The sequence below is a fragment of the Podarcis melisellensis genome, assembly GCF_964234715.1.
Source record: "Podarcis melisellensis genome assembly, chromosome: Z".
Taxonomy (NCBI): Eukaryota; Metazoa; Chordata; class Lepidosauria; order Squamata; family Lacertidae; genus Podarcis; species Podarcis melisellensis.
Genome location: NC_138547.1, coordinates 22528225 through 22543705, shown reverse-complemented (window position 1 = coordinate 22543705; position 15481 = coordinate 22528225). Strand labels below are relative to the sequence as shown.

The 15481-nt window shown below is 42.7% G+C and overlaps 1 protein-coding gene across 4 annotated transcripts in view; it reads left to right on the top strand.

Annotated features, from left to right (window-relative positions):
* The window catches only part of LOC309362284 (ubiquitin carboxyl-terminal hydrolase 12-like), a 49153-nt gene that overhangs the window by 10089 nt on the left and 23583 nt on the right, over positions 1–15481 (top strand). For 2 of the 4 annotated variants that reach the window (XM_081897920.1, XM_081897921.1), the window contains exons 2-3: positions 5425–5505; positions 14883–15096. In XM_081897920.1, coding sequence (XP_081754046.1) covers positions 5425–5505; positions 14883–15096 — 295 coding nt within the window. Of the gene's footprint in view, positions 1–5424; positions 5506–12974; positions 13528–14882; positions 15097–15481 lie in introns of those variants that run through there. The other 2 variants (XM_081897922.1, XM_081897923.1) reach the window with 2 other exon arrangements.

Here is a 15481-nt window from a genome sequence, read left to right as displayed (position 1 = left end):
TGTGGCTCCTCGGTCTTCTCTGTCTGGTCCTCAGCAGTTTCCTCAGGCCACACTCCTTCCCTGGCCATACCCCTCACTGGCCTGCTCCATGCTCTTGAGGGTTTTGCCTGTCTGGAATATGTCCTAGAACTCTGACCATACCTCTTCCTTTCCTGGATAGAAACTAGTCTGCTGTACAAAAGTAACATTTACATTTGTTGTTCTGGCCCTGCTCACTAGTGATTGTTGTTGGGGGCGAAACAAACCCTGATCCCAGGTTCTGATATCTATATCATTTGTGGTTCATTTACCCGCTTGCGCAAAGAGGGGAGTGAAGCGGGAGCGCATGGGCAGTTCATGGTGTGACTTACTAAACATTATGATTTATTGTTACCTGCAAACATGGCCAAGAAGTGGCAATTTATATATTTTACTCAGAGCAGTGTCTTAAAAAAGAAAAGAAAAAAGAGCAGGGCTTCTGCATCCTTGAACCACAAACAGAGGATGTGCCTTCAGAATCTTTACAGTAAGGTTTTATATGTGCCAAGGATAATAAATCAGTTCTAACTTTGCCCATGAATGGATTTCATTGCACTGTAAAATGAACTGTTGTAGCAAAGCAATTACTCTGTGAAAGATGGGAGAGAACAAGAAGTTCTTCAGCAAATAAAGTAGGAAAGGAGGCTTTAAATAACTGGATGAAGTTTTGTTGCATCTCATAGTAGTAAAGTAACATGGCAAATGTGTGCTTTGTATTAAGAACCTGGGTCTGGTTTAGATCCAGCCTTTTTGAGCTTTAAGTGCAGCTATGAGTCACTTGCTTCTGATAAGACTCCTCCAGGGCCTGTGAAGCTGGTTTCATGTGGACATTCTATAGACAATTTTTACGACCTGTATATAGTGTTATTCTTAAATCCCCCTCTTCGGGAGTACTAACATACTTGTCAAATAAACCAGTATCCTGCATTCTTCCATGTCTGGCTAAAGATGGTTGTTGCTGGTTTTCTTAACAGCTTGCTGGCTTGGGCTAGACTCTGTCACTGAATTGCTTTTTGAAGTAGTTTGTGCTTGTAGAATTCAAACTGGAAAATACAGCAGTCTATATATGGACTCTGCATCGTGTGCTGTTGTTTTGACTTCTCAGCCCTGCTGGTTTTCTGGTAGTCTTTGGCCTTGGCCTTTTCTCTTTAGGGTCTGTTGGATTTCATACCTGATCCTTCTGCCCCAAGGATTTGTATGACGAAAGCTGCGTGGGAAATGCATGTTTGTTCTCCTGAGCAAGAGACTGTGTTTTGGTTCTGCGGCAGGCTGCCTCCCACAGTCACATTCTTATCATGGGTGTATGAATGAAGTTGGAAAACACTACGAAACAATGTGAACACCCAGTTACCTGCTCAATTTTCAGGGCTTTGGAATGTCTCCCCTAGGAGCTGCTTCTTAAGCAAAATGTAATATCTATTTAAGTGTGTATCTCAAAATACGGTGTGTAAATGAAACAAATAATCATAAAACATTTTTTATTAAAGACTTGCCCTAAATTGGCTGAAGCTCCTGGTGTGTATGAAGTTTAATAGCAAAGGTGGGTTGGTCTCACCTTTATAAGTAGAATGGCCCTCAAGTACAGCATTCAAAATCCTCCAGACGCCAGGCACATTTTGCAACTGGAATGTTCTGTCATGGTCATGTGGGCCCTCATCTGTAGCCACATGTGGTATAAGCAAGACTTAACTTGGTCACCTCATTGCTGTCTGTGAGAACTGAGTAGTTGTGGGTTGTTGTCTTCCTTTGTGGTTGGGGTAGAGTTGATTGTGTTATGTTTTACTGGACTATTGATTTTTGTATTTATTAGGATGCTGTTTTTGTTGACTTAGGCATTACCTGGAAAAGCAGATTAGAAATATTTTTCAAAATAGAAACACACACACACAAAACCTGGGTCCTCCTGCCCCTGCCTCTAGATTCAAGTGGTACAGGCCAGATATAGGAAGGTCAGCCACTTCAGGAAGAGCTAAGCCTTGCAGGAACTTGCACTAGATACCAGCTGGCTCCAAGCCCCGAAACCCCCTGGCCTTAAATAACCATTTTCTAATCCAAAGGTCCTGTAGCACATTATGTTTTGTGGCCAGCCTGTGTAATCCTTCAGATGCTTTCTGAAACATTTAGCTAACCGCTGCCCTGTCACTTTCCTAGGAAACCATCATGTTCCCCGTAAAGGTCACTTCTGCTTGCTCCTTGCCTCCTGTTGGTTATTAATTTTATTAAATGCATGTTGCCCACAGCTTGTTCTTCAAATAAAATACCACTTTAAAAAGGTGCATTTAAAATAGAAGTGAAAGAAAGTTGCGCCTGTCACTTAGGGTGAACAATTGGCCTTGGATTCTGAAATGATTGGAGTGCATTAATACTAGCTGCTGGAGCAGCAGCAGCAGGCTTCTTCAAAATAGCAAAGCTTTCTGGTTGTGGTGGTTGGTTTTTAATGGAAATAAAGCCTATCTATAGACACCTGTTGCACTGAAACCAGTGTTCAAAATTAGCCAGGCATCAGGCGCATTTAGCACCTGACTATCGGCCACTTGTGACCAAGTGAAGATGCCTAGGCACCAGGATGGCAGCTGACATCTCCATCATCAAGAGGTGCGTGCCTGGGAATTCTTGGACCGTGACTGTTTTCACACATTAATCCTGTATAATTCTATCAGTTATATTTTAGCTGGACAATCAGTATGAATTTCAGGAACCTAAATGCAGCGAACAATGTTATAGTTAATTGTTGTAGCTTGTCATCACTTACCCCACCCCACTGTCCAGCTTATAGTTGTGAAGAGGGCACATGGGTAAGAGCACCAGAGATGCTAGTATGTGTTAGTTGCCCCACATTTCTTCAAGCTTTGAATATATGCTGTTTGGACAGGTGTGTAGTACCATCTGTGGATCATTTTCAAAGAGTTATCCTTAATAATTGCTGATACGGTTTAAATGGTTTAATGAATAAAATTGCATTCTATAATGCTTTATCAGTTTGCTCTCTCAAAACTGTCTACCACACGGCACGTAAATTTGCAACAGAAGTGAACATCCCTCCTTGGAGCATTGTATACAGATGACTGGCATCTTATGCTTTGGGATGAAATAGTCAAAACAACCTTTTAAAAACTGGAAAACGGCGTGTAAAAAGCACAGTATAGCACTTACTGGTGTATGGTCACTGTTTTTAAGCTCCCAAACTTACTGAAGAAAACCTGGTGCAGAAAGAACTTTTAAGCTCTCTGCTGTCTGTGCATTTAATTTGTGTGATTTCAACTAGCCACGCTTCAACTGCATAAAGTTGAAATCACATAGTCTTATCTGTGCACAAGCTGCAAGTCACCTCTATATCCTTGATATTTTACTCTTAAGGCAGGCATTTAAACTTAGGTATAGTAAATTTTGTTGACAGTTTTTGATGTATAAGAGGTGATCAGTTGTAATAAAAATCTTTACATGAGACCAGCTTGTGTGAATAATCTAGAAAGTGGCCTTTACTGTAGGACTGAACAAAGGATGTTAGTGCAAGGTCAGAAAGAGCAATGAAGTGGGGAGAACAAAGACTCTTCTTTTGCTTCTTGTTCTTCAAATTGGAGATACTGAGTAGAAGTTCAAAGTTTGCAACCTTGAGTCGCTGAAGTTGAGCAGATAGGTGAATTCCAAAGTCAAGGTCCTCTGACACAGTTGTTTTAACTTCTTACAAAAATGATTTGAAGGCAGTTTAGATTTCCTAAATGTTTTAAATATTAAACCAGCTCTTCTGAGAAGCCCTTAAGTTGCTGGAAATACTATGCTGCAAATTCCTTTTATATCAATGTCACAAGGCTTTCTCTCTATGTATTTCTTGGTTTCCTGCCTTGACAGTCATATTGGAGGCCTTGTTTGGTCACAGTAGCAGTCTTCCAAGTGGGACAAGTACCTGAACAATAAGTTGTGAGGAGTTTCTTGCATGTGAGCAATAGCCCCCAAGGTAGTCCCAACAAAGGATGTGAAATGTTTGGTGACTCCGGTTGTTTTAGCAAGGTTAGGGGAGCTACATTTGTGGTGAGGGTCAGAGCATGCTTCCATTTAGCTCATGAGGCGTCACTCCCTCTTCCCTAGGTTCAATTCCTGACATCTCCAAATAGGAGATTCCTGTCTGAAATCTTGAAGAGCTCCCCCCAATCAGTGTAGAGCAGACTTCCCTAACCTTGTGTCCTCCAAATGTCTTAGACTGAAAGTCCCAACTGCCCCAGTCAGCATGGTCAATAATTAGGGGTGATGGGAATTGTAGGCCCAAACATCTTGAAGGCACCAGATTGGGGAAGCTTGATGGAGACAGTGTTCTAACTAGATATTAGGCAGCTTCTTATTTTCCTATATAAGAGTGCATTCTTCCCCCTTTCTCCCACTTGGAAAAAAATGTGTGTGAAGTGTCTCTCCATGACCTAAATTGCTTTACAGACAATTTCATTAAATTGGCGGGGTTTGGGGGCATTTTATGTAATGACACAGTCTTCCATTAGCTTTTGGGGTTACAGGAAACTCTTCTGTTTCAGTACCTCTTGGGAAAAAGTGTTCATGTTGGTGCAAAGTTCTTGTTGAGCTAGGGCTGGGGAGACCAAGCTAAGATCTCCACTTAACCCTGAGAGGGCCTTCTCAATGTTTGCTCCCAGACTTTGGAACTTCCTTTCTAGAGAAGGTAGACTGCCTCCCTCCTTGGTGTTCTTCCGCTGGCAGGTGAAGACTGTTTTATTCTGATTGGTGTTTTGGAGCTGACTGATTTTTAAGGAAAGGACTCTCTGCTGTGCTTTTTATTATTTGTATTTTAACAGATCTTTTTTATACTGTTTTAACTCTAGTGGAGTTTACTGACTTCCTGATGATTCTGTTTATTGGATTCTCTTTTAGCTTTTTGTATTTTATCTGTGTTTTTAAAATTTATGTAGGCTTCCTTGAGACCCAGTCTGCAGAAAAGGTGAGATGATGATGATGATGGTATTCCTCTGTGGATCATCTTGAGCCAGTCACTATTTGTCAGCCTTTCCTACCTCACAGGGTTATTGTGTGGGAGTGAAGAGAGAATCATGTATGCTGCCTTGAGATCCTTGTGGAAAGGTTGCAATATACATGCATACATTCATAAGGACATATATGTTGCTTTGACTTTGCATCTGTGATGCCATATACCTGCCCTGTTCAGTAGATCTTAAGGGCATTTTAATCACAGTTTAGCACATGGTATAAGAACATCTGATGTCTGCAGCATTTGCAGAACTAGAAAGCTGTAGACAAGATCACCCCGTTTGAGAGACTACTGGGAACCCTATATAACAACAGAATATTCTATATCTCTGTGTGTATTCATTAATAATTTCTCCTTGCTTAGAGATGCAAATGATGTAAGCCTTTTTCCTCCTACTCCTTTCCTTTGTCTTCCAGGGCTCCAGTGCGTCTGCTGTGGAGAAAGAGATTGGTGTAGAACAGATTCCTGGGGATGAAAATTACTTTGGCTTGGTCAATGTGAGTAGCTTTTCTGTGTCTGGGTTTGTATTTAACAATACCTTCTTACTTCCACCTTTTGGGTTCTAAAATGAAAAGTATTTGTTCCTGAGCAGCTTCAGTCCGTGGGTGCTGCTACTGACACAAAATTGAAAGAGGCTTAAATTAGCACCCTGTGATGGGCAAGCTCCATCTTTTTATCTATATTTATTTGATGAGCTTAAAAAAAGCAAACTAAAGAGAGTTGGTTTTTAAATATCTGTTGCTTTCCTTTTGGGGCAAATTCTAAGTATTTACAAAGACATGCTAGAGTAGAGATTACATTTCAGCGAAACTTTTTACCGCTGATGTAATGTAATTATTATTTATTAAATTTATAGACCACCCTTCATCCAAAGATCACAGGGTGGTTCACCACTGAAAAATACAAAATGAGAACACAAAATACACAATAAAACAAAAACAAAGCAAAACACCCTCCCCCCAATGGCTGTAGAATGTTGAATCAGTCAGAGGCAAGACTGAGCAGGATTTAACCACTCACCTGTCAGCTGTTAAGTGGGGATTAAGTCCTGCTGGGAAAAGGCAACCACAACAATGCAAAATTCAGAACCACTCTCCTGCCCATCAGCTGATGTGATGTTATTTGATTGGCAGGTGGGCACGGTTGAAGAAATTGACCAAATTGGACCTCTTATTGAGATAGTCTTCACCTATGGCTGCCTCCCAAGTAGTTTTATGTATTTAAACGTCTTTTTTCAACTGTTTAATATTTAATAATCTCTAAGTTGTATCCAAATGTATAACATAAAAACAGTAAGACAGTATCAATAAAACAGATATGTGATACAAAAACCATTAAAGCAATATTGCACAGATAAAAACAGAATTTCAATAATAGCAGGACCTTATGGGTCAGTGGAAACCTGGGCAGAAGGCTACATCTTTGCAAGGAGTCAGAAGCAACTCATGGATGTTGTTTTGGCATGGGAGAGGAAAGAGCATTTCATGCAAGGATAACTTGATTGAGTATTCCCTCAAAGGCGCAGTGTAGACTTCAAAACTTTTGTTCAGTTGTCATGTCAAATTGATGAAACTGGTGGCATGTTTTGTGACAACAATTTCAGGTGTGAAACAACTTTACAAGCTGGCTTGTCCTCCCTCGGGGTAGTCAACAGCCATTCTAGAACTTTGACATTGGAGGAGATGGAAGGCAAGCTTTGGTTACAATACAAATAGCAGGATAGCAGGAAGAGGATCCCAAAAAATGCTTCTTACCACCCGCAGTATTCACATGGACAAATAAAATTCCTTCCAGTAGCACCTTAAAGACCAACTAAGTTAGTTCTTGGTATGAGCTTTCGTGTGCATGCACACTTCTTCAGATACCAACACGGCAGACCAACACGGCTACCTATCTGTAACTGGAACACATGGACAAATGTTTGACATATTATTTCCTGCAGTGGTTTTTTTGCTCCTCCTCCTGCCTTTTTTGGTCAGAAGGAGCTGCTTCTTCAGTCCTACTGTTTTATTATCCTTACAGGTCCTCCGTCATGTTTTGTAATGATTTGAAAGGCAGCATTACTTCCTGGAAGTGTGCCAAGTTTTAAAGGCTGCATTTCCACTTGTTATCTTCGTAGACGCATATGGGATGGCTGCGAGAGCCCATCACCGTGACGACTTGCTTCCTTTACAGCCAGGTTTTAAGCTCCAGGGCTAAAGCCTTCTTGCAGGTCTCTCAAGTGCTTTAGAGCAAGCTGAGGTTTTTGTCTGCTTCTTTGTTGCCTGTTTGGCTGCTTCTGAGATGTGACATGGGAGATATCATCATGAATCTGCAGGATTTAAGCAAATGCTAAACATTCAACTTTGAAGCAGGTGCAGAGCACTCCAGTTTTGATCAGTGCATTAGTATTAGAGGAGGTATTTAACCTTTTCCGTCTTTGATGTTATCCTAATTTAAATTGCCTCTCTGAAGCCGTGAGCCCTGTAGCAGAGAAATAAAGAGGTAAGACATATAATAGAATCATAGAACTGTAGGTTTAGAAGCAATGTTCGAAACTCCCATTGTTCTAGGCGCATTTTGTGACATGGAATTTCATTAGCGTGAGCAATTTCTGAGCTCTGGGTCTGGGCACAATACTTCGCCTAAGATTTCAGATTAAAATTGCAGAGTGGAAGGAAAGGAAAACCTCCCCACTTCCAGCTACTTTCTGAAGACTGGAGAAGAGACCCCCTTAAGAATATTAGGGGGTGGGCAGGGGAAGGACTAGACCAGTGTTTCCCAACCTTGGGCCTTCAGCTGTTTTTGAACTACAATTCCCATCATCCCTGACCACTGGTCTTGCTAGCTAGGGATGATGGGAGTTGTAGGCCAAAAACATCTGGAGGCACAAGGTTGGGAAACACTGGACTAGACCATGTGAAAAATTAACATAATATTTTAGTTGCAGTTCGTTCATTTTCAGCTTTGTTTCCTTGTTATAAAAAAGCACACCTAGACATTCCATTGTTGTGCCCATAACCTACATTTAAGGTGCCATTTAGGTCCTAGCTTTCATATCTCAGTTTCTACCACTGGTTGGAAGGGATCCTGAGGATCATTCAGTCCATGTACCTGTGTATTTTCTCCTTTTGGGTAGGAGGTCGGTTTTGTGCTGAACTAGATAGGCTTCTGGTCTGATCTAGCAGGCAGGAGGTGATCCACACTGCTCCAGGCAATTTATCTATGTCTAGGTTTCAAGACTGAACTCATTTAACAATACATGACTAGGCAATGCTCTGAGCACATTCATTGGCAACTTTGCAAACAGTGGTGTCCAAGTCACTGTGGATGTGAATGATTCTGACTTCAAATTGCCTAACAAATAAGCAATAATGGACCTCTATGGAATTTTCAACACCCACTTGCGGGCTGCCTTTTGGAAACACCTGTTGAAAAGGTATGGTCATATGGATTACATCTTGCCAGATCAAAAGAACTGCTCTGGCTGCAGGCCCATTTCTAAACTCATTCTAATGCACTGCTTCTACTTTTGTAAGTCCCTAAATATGTTGAAAAGGTTAAACCACAGAACCTAGGACTTGCCGATCAGAAGGTCGGTGGTTCGAATCCCTACGACGGGGTGTGCTCCTGTTGCTCGGTCCCTGCTCCTGCCAACCTAGCAGTTCAAACGCACGCCACAGTGCAAGTAGATAAATAGGTACCGCTCCGGCAGGAAGGTAAACGGCGTTTCCGTGCGCTACTCTGGTTTGTAAGGAGCGGCTTAGTCATGCTGGCCACATCACCCGGAAGCTGTACGCCGGCTCCCTCGGCCAATAAAGCGAGATGAGCGCGCAACCCCAGAGTCGGCCACGACTGGACCTAATGGTCAGGGGTCCCTTTACCTTTAAATATGTTGAAACTAGTGTACATACATCTAGGCAGGTTCTCTTGCGTGAACCTGCCTAGATATATTATGCCTAGAATGAATGAATATATATCTATATATCTATATCTATATCATCTATATAATCTATATAATCTATATCTATATCATCTTCATCTATATCTATATCATCTTCATCTATATCTATATCTATATCTATATCTATATACCGTACAATGGTACCATACGCTTCAGGTTACATACGTCTCAGGTTACAGATTCTGCTAATCCAGAAATAGTGCTTCAGGTTAAGAACTTTGCTTCAGGATGAGAACAGAAATCGTGCTCCGGCGGCGCGGCAGCAGCAGGAGGCCCCATTAGCTAAAGTGGTGCTTCAGGTTAACAACAGTTTCAGGTTAAGTACGGACCTCTGGCACGAATTAAGTACTTTACCTTAGGTACCACTGTACTTTTCCATGTATGATGAGTTTTTTTACTCAAAATTAATGTTAAAAATGGGGGGTCGTCTTATACATGGATAGTGCAGGGGGGGGGACGGGGGATTGGTTGCAGCCGCGAGCAGGAGTTTGTTAGCAGCGATTGGGTGGGTGAATAGTGTCTGCTGCAAGGGCTGCTTTGGATTAGCTGTTGCTGTGTAAATCGGATGGGTTATGTTTGTTTGCATCAAGGGCTGCTGTGGATTGGCTACCGCTGTGGCAAGTGGGTGTGCGGTTGCTGGCTTCTGGTGGCGAGCCGGCATACACTTTGTGTGCTCTGTGGCTTATGCGATTGGTAGTGTTTGTCAGTTGGGTGAGTGATTATCGGCATATTCCCCCCCCCCAGCTCAATAACTTCATCCCCAAAAGAAGCTCAACAACTCTGAGCCATCTCCCCCCATTTTCTTAAATTGTAGTCCCCCAAAATAGTCTTATACACAGGGTCTTATACACACACCTACGTATTATTATCACCCTTGGTGTTGACCTTCAGAGCTGAACAATGACAGGGCCTTATGAGTTGTGATTCCCCAGTCTTGGAATCAGGAAGGCTTGCCTGGCAACAGGACTGATGTCTTTTCTGCGTCAAGTGAAAACCTGTTTATGACCTTTTAGATATTTATGTTCTTTAGTTTGCTTGATGCTATAGAACATTAGGTGCTGTACTTTTATTGTTGTCTTTGTGTGCTTTTGAATTACTGCTCGCTGTTTGGAAAGCCTTCAGACGTGAAAAACAAGAAAAGAAAGTTTCTAAATAAGTTAACTAGCCTGCAAACACTTTTAATGGCGTTAAAATATTTGTATTACACGTTAATATTTGTATTACACTGACAGTCTGGAAGAACCAGCTCCTTATTTTTGTCAATTTACAAAAACTTCTTCATTGCTAGAAATGACTGGGCAAGTGTAGATTTTCCCCCCTCTCTCCAAGTTTGAGGGGCTTTATTGGACCTGTGCACTCTATGTAAGGGCCCTGTACAAATGTCTAGTGTTCGGCAGGGTAGATATGTTGGCCTAGCACTGGGTAGCATGAATCTTCCATTGGGGCTGCATGCTTTTATATCTCTAGGACACTTATTGGAAGTTGAAAACCCAGATGTGACAACTAGAAAATTATGCACCAGCAAGATCACTCCAGGGAGAAATAAATAATTAAATAAATGAAATACATTTTGCACACATTATTTGGCTGCATGATCTAGTATGTTAGAGTTTTTCATTCGCAAGTGCAGAAATGCTGCAGTTTTCACTTTTTTTCCAGGGTGCCCTAATTATAAAACAACAGATTGGTAGGGAAGCAGTAACAGGATTCACAAAGCACCATAGGCATAGCCAGGATTTTTGTTAGGAAGGGGCAGGACTTTTGTTAGGGTGGGGGCGGAACCAACGTGATTGTTCAGTTAAGTATTTCTATTTTCACTTGATTGGGGGGGGGTGCTCAACTGCCCGCCCCGCTTGGCTATGTCCATTCAGAGCACTTATTACCAGCAGGGACAATGGAGGGGAGTTTCGGTGGTATGTTGTTGTTTTTGCATATCACCTTTCTTCCAAGGCAACTAAGGCAGTTCACAACATTAAAACACTAAAACAAATACATGATATAAAACAAAGACCCACAGAGGCCTCTCATGCCAACTGTGAGCTGGTGATATGTTTACTCCCTGACCACAGGCTGATATGTGTGCTCCCTGGCCTGTGGTCCTTCATTTCTGTTGGAGCATGCAGGTCTTCAGCAGCCGTAGGGTAGGAACTGCCACAACATTTCTCTAAGGCAGCTGATGGTTCTGTGATGAGCTGTTGGTCTTGGACCTTTTCTTTTGCAGGGATGGTGGCAAACATTATTTTTCCACCACTGTTGTGACCTTGGAGTGTTGTCCAGTGGGGTTTTTCCAGTTGGGGCCTCCTTCAGCTTGGCCCAGCAGATGATGTGAAGGAACCATCATGCTGTGACATGTTTGGCAGTGTCTTTGGGGGAGGGATGAAAGTGCCGTATGCAGAGTTCTTACAACTAGCAGGCTGACTTCTGTTGCTGTAGAAAGGGATCTAATTCTTCAGTGGCTTGAGGGTCAAGCACTCCAGGATGCATCCTTCCTTGCTAGATTCTGTATCTCATCAGCCCCTATCCTCCTTTTTTCCATGAAATGAGACAGCCTTCAAATGTGACAGATGCAAAACAGCTGCTTCTAGCTATCTCCGGCACATTGCCAATATATCCTTGTAAACAGGAAATGTGAACTGGATGTCTCATTTTGCCCCCAAAGGCATCTTTCCCTGTCAAACACCAGCAACTTTGAATTGTTTCCCACCCACCTATCCCCACTATAAGCTGGCCCAGAGGGAAAACCTCAGCCTGCTTGATTATTTGGAGCAATCATATCAGCTTCATGTTTCGGGGCGAGAGGTGGGTATTCTCAGTGGTACCACTGTGTGTCAGAAACCACAATCTTTGCCCTCCCCACAAGCCAGCTAGCTGCTTACTAGTCTTAACCCACGGCAAGAGCATTGCATCTGCTCCCTCTTGAGCGGCATCTAGCAGGACAATTGTTTTTTTCCCTTCTCTGCCAAACCACATCACAAGGCTTTACAGGGGGGGGGGGTTGTCTTCACCCAAGCCTTTACAAGTTACGCTAGAATTCCTCGTTTTAAATCTTATAAGTGTATCAGGATGAGGTTGAGGAAGGCTGACCAAAACGGGAAACACAACTTGTTTAACAGAGCTAGCAATTTTAAATGTTGCACCAATGGCTTTGTTTCCACAGTATGTGCTATTTATTTCTGAGTTCTCCTCCTCCTCTGAGAGTGTGCATATGAGACTGAATTATACAGTCAAGCCATAAGTCCATTTAGCCAGCAGTTGCTTCTACACTGGGTAGCAGGGCTCTCTTTTTTCCCTGCCCCTTCAGCGGATTTGACTAGTTGACCTTGGGTTCCCATCCAGTTCTGTGATTCTGTTATTCTACCTCCTTCAGCTGGTGGGAGAGAAGAGATTGTGACTTTCTGCCCACAAACCAGGTGCTTTGCCACTATCTGTGCAATCAGGTTAGCCTTTCCAATGCTAGCAAAAATGTTTATTCCCCACTTGCTCAGCTGTTATGGAACTATTTTCAAGATCACAGGATATCTAATTTTAGACCTGAGCCAAAAGTTCTCTTGAGAATTCTTGGTTTGAAATTGTGGAGGGGGTTGAAGCTACACACACAGCTGCACCCTTTACCTTTTCTATTGTTGCTGGTTTCATTATGGGAGCTACTACCCACACTTAACCCCTCCCATTCCCCCCTTTGGAATATTGTTGTGCAATCATGTTGCATTGTTCCAAGGGGCATTAAGGGAGGGGAATAATTAGGTAGCAAGAACATTTGCTGCCAAAACAAAGCTGCCTTTCCCCTCCAATCCCCCTCCCCGTTTTTCGAAATATATTTTTATTGAATTTTAATAATGAATCGGTTTCGGGGGGGGTGGGGATAAAGAAAAACTGTTTTTTAAAAGTAAGTTGTCACAATTTCCAGGGGAAAAAAACATAGGATACAGTTATGTGATTTACTAAGTGAGTACCAAGAGGAGGAGGACACATTGTCTGTCATTGCTAAGGGATCCATGGCCTAAATAAAAAAATAACATTTTTTTATTTCTAAAAACGAAGATTGAATGAAGGAATAAACTTTATTACAGTCACAGGCCAGCATAAGAGAAACATATGAATAAAATAGTTGATGAATAAGAATTGTTAATTAAAACAGATACAAACTAAAAGACATGCAGTTAAAACAACTATAAGGGGTGGAGCTTAGGGGAATATCGGTCTTGCAATATGGGCCTTCAGTTTAGGACTGGTTTCTAGCACAAACCATCTTTGGGCGAATATCCATCACGGCAGTGCAAAATCTAGCAACTGAGTATGTAACATCTGGGTTTTCATCCTGGAGTAGTAGGGAGATGTTGAGTTGTTCTGTGCGTCCTGGGAATTTGTGCAGGATAGGCAGGATAAACCTGGCTCATATGTCTACATAGTACTGGCATTGGAAAAGGGCATGTTCTGTTGTTTCCTGCTGCCCGGAGCCCCATGGGCATTTCCTCTCCTCATATGGTGTCTTCCTATAACGGCCTTCCTGAATGGCTGAGGGCAGGGCCTGACAACAGGCCAGAGTGAAAGCCCTTCACTGTTTTGAGATTTCAAGGTTGGTTTTATATAGTGGACGCGCAGGTTGCGATTCTGCACATGCGCAACCGCCGAAACTCGGAAGTAACCTGTTCTGGTACTTCTGGGGTTTGGCAGTCCGCAACCCGAAAAAACGCAACCTGAAGCAGCTGTAACCTGAGGTATGACTGTATGGCATTTCGGAGGTGAAGTATCTTCTGGTTTCACTGATTAGAAATTTTGGGGACCTGGCTAGGCCAGCTTGGCGTTCTGTGTCTTCCACACGCTGTTTAATGTTTCTTCTAGCTTGTTCATGCCCCATGTCAAGTAAAATCTCTGTGTTGAAGCCTAGAGTAGTTATTATATTTTTCACAGCTCGTTTCCATGTTGATTGGAAATCATCCTTAATAGTCAGGGGAGCAAGGCCATTCAGGAAGAAGGATAGTCTCAACCAGTAATTAAGAGTGGCACGCCACACTCTTGCCTCAATTCTTATGGATCCAGTTTCAAGACGTATGGTAGCATTGGAGACATGTTTAGGGAATTGTAGAAGACCATATAACAGCTGTGCAATCAATTTAGCCTCAAACAATTTGAGGGCTGCAGGTATATCGTGTCCACCTGAGGTACCTGAGGATAGCATTTGTGCTTCTGTGGGCATTCCTTGCAATGTAGTCACCGTGGGCTTTTCTGCTTCCCGATGAATGTGGGGCTAGACCCAGGTATTTGAAGCAGGTGACCTGCTCGATCTTGTGACCATTGATGAACCATGCATGTGGTTTGGGCCTCTTGGCAAAAAATCACAATTTTGGTTTTCTGGTAATCGAGCTCCAATAGGCCCTCCTTGCAATATGCTGCCAGTGTTCTCGAGAGGCTTGTTGCGTCATCTGCGTAAAGCAGCACCGGAATATGCTTTCCTGTGAGTTTTGGAGGGTGGAAATTCATATTGTGGAGGTGGGGAATCATATCATTTATATAAAAATTGAATAAAGATGGGGCCAATATGCATCCTTGCTTGACTCCCTTCTCGGTCTCTATTGCGTTGGATAGATGTCCCTGGAGGGAACAAGGCACTTTTAGCAAGGTCCCTTCATGTGCTGTGCGTATTAAATATAGCAAGCGTCTGTCAAGTGTGGAGGTCTCCAGTTTTCCCCATAGCTTTAAATTATTATTAATTTAAAGCTAGACTCCATCCCATTTCATGAAATCACGTGCATTGTGCAGTCAGCCTCCGTCATACTCTGCTTATTTCCCTCATGCCCTTTCACTGCAGCTAGTTCAGGTACTTTTTGCCTCTCTCTCTCTCTCCCCCCCCCATTTTAGTAGACCTTGAATAAAAATTCTTCTTTTTTTGCTCTCTTTCTCTCCCCCCGCCCCCGGCTTTCTTTCATTTAGTTTGGCAATACCTGCTATTGCAACTCTGTTCTGCAGGCACTTTACTTTTGTCGTCCGTTTCGGGAAAAGGTTTTGGCTTACAAGGTCCAGCCGCAAAAAAAGGAAACCCTTTTGACATGCCTCTCAGAGCTTTTCAACGACATCGCCACACAAAAGATGAAGGTGGGGGTCATCCCTCCCAAGAAATTTATTTCCCAGCTGCGGAAAGACAACGGTAACTAGACTTCTTAAATCTCCATGTCCACTTCAGTGTTATGCATCCTTGGGGGCCTTTCAGGTGTTCCTTTAGTGGCTTGGGAGCTGCTTCCTAGAGGAACATGGAGATGGGGGTGCAGAGAGGGTAATGTATTGGTTTGAGTGTTGAACTGGAATCTGGGAGACCAGAGGTCAAATCCTTATTTGACCATGAAGCTCACCTTGGGCCAGTCACTGCCTCTCAGCCAAACTTACCTCTTAGGGTTGTTGTGGCGATTAAACAAGGAGGAGAGAGCCATAAACAAACAAACAAACAAGTTGTTGTTGTTGTTGTTAAGTACCCACCCTTCACCCTATTGTCCCAGAGCAGGTTACAATATTAAAGCACAACTGTAAGAACAGCT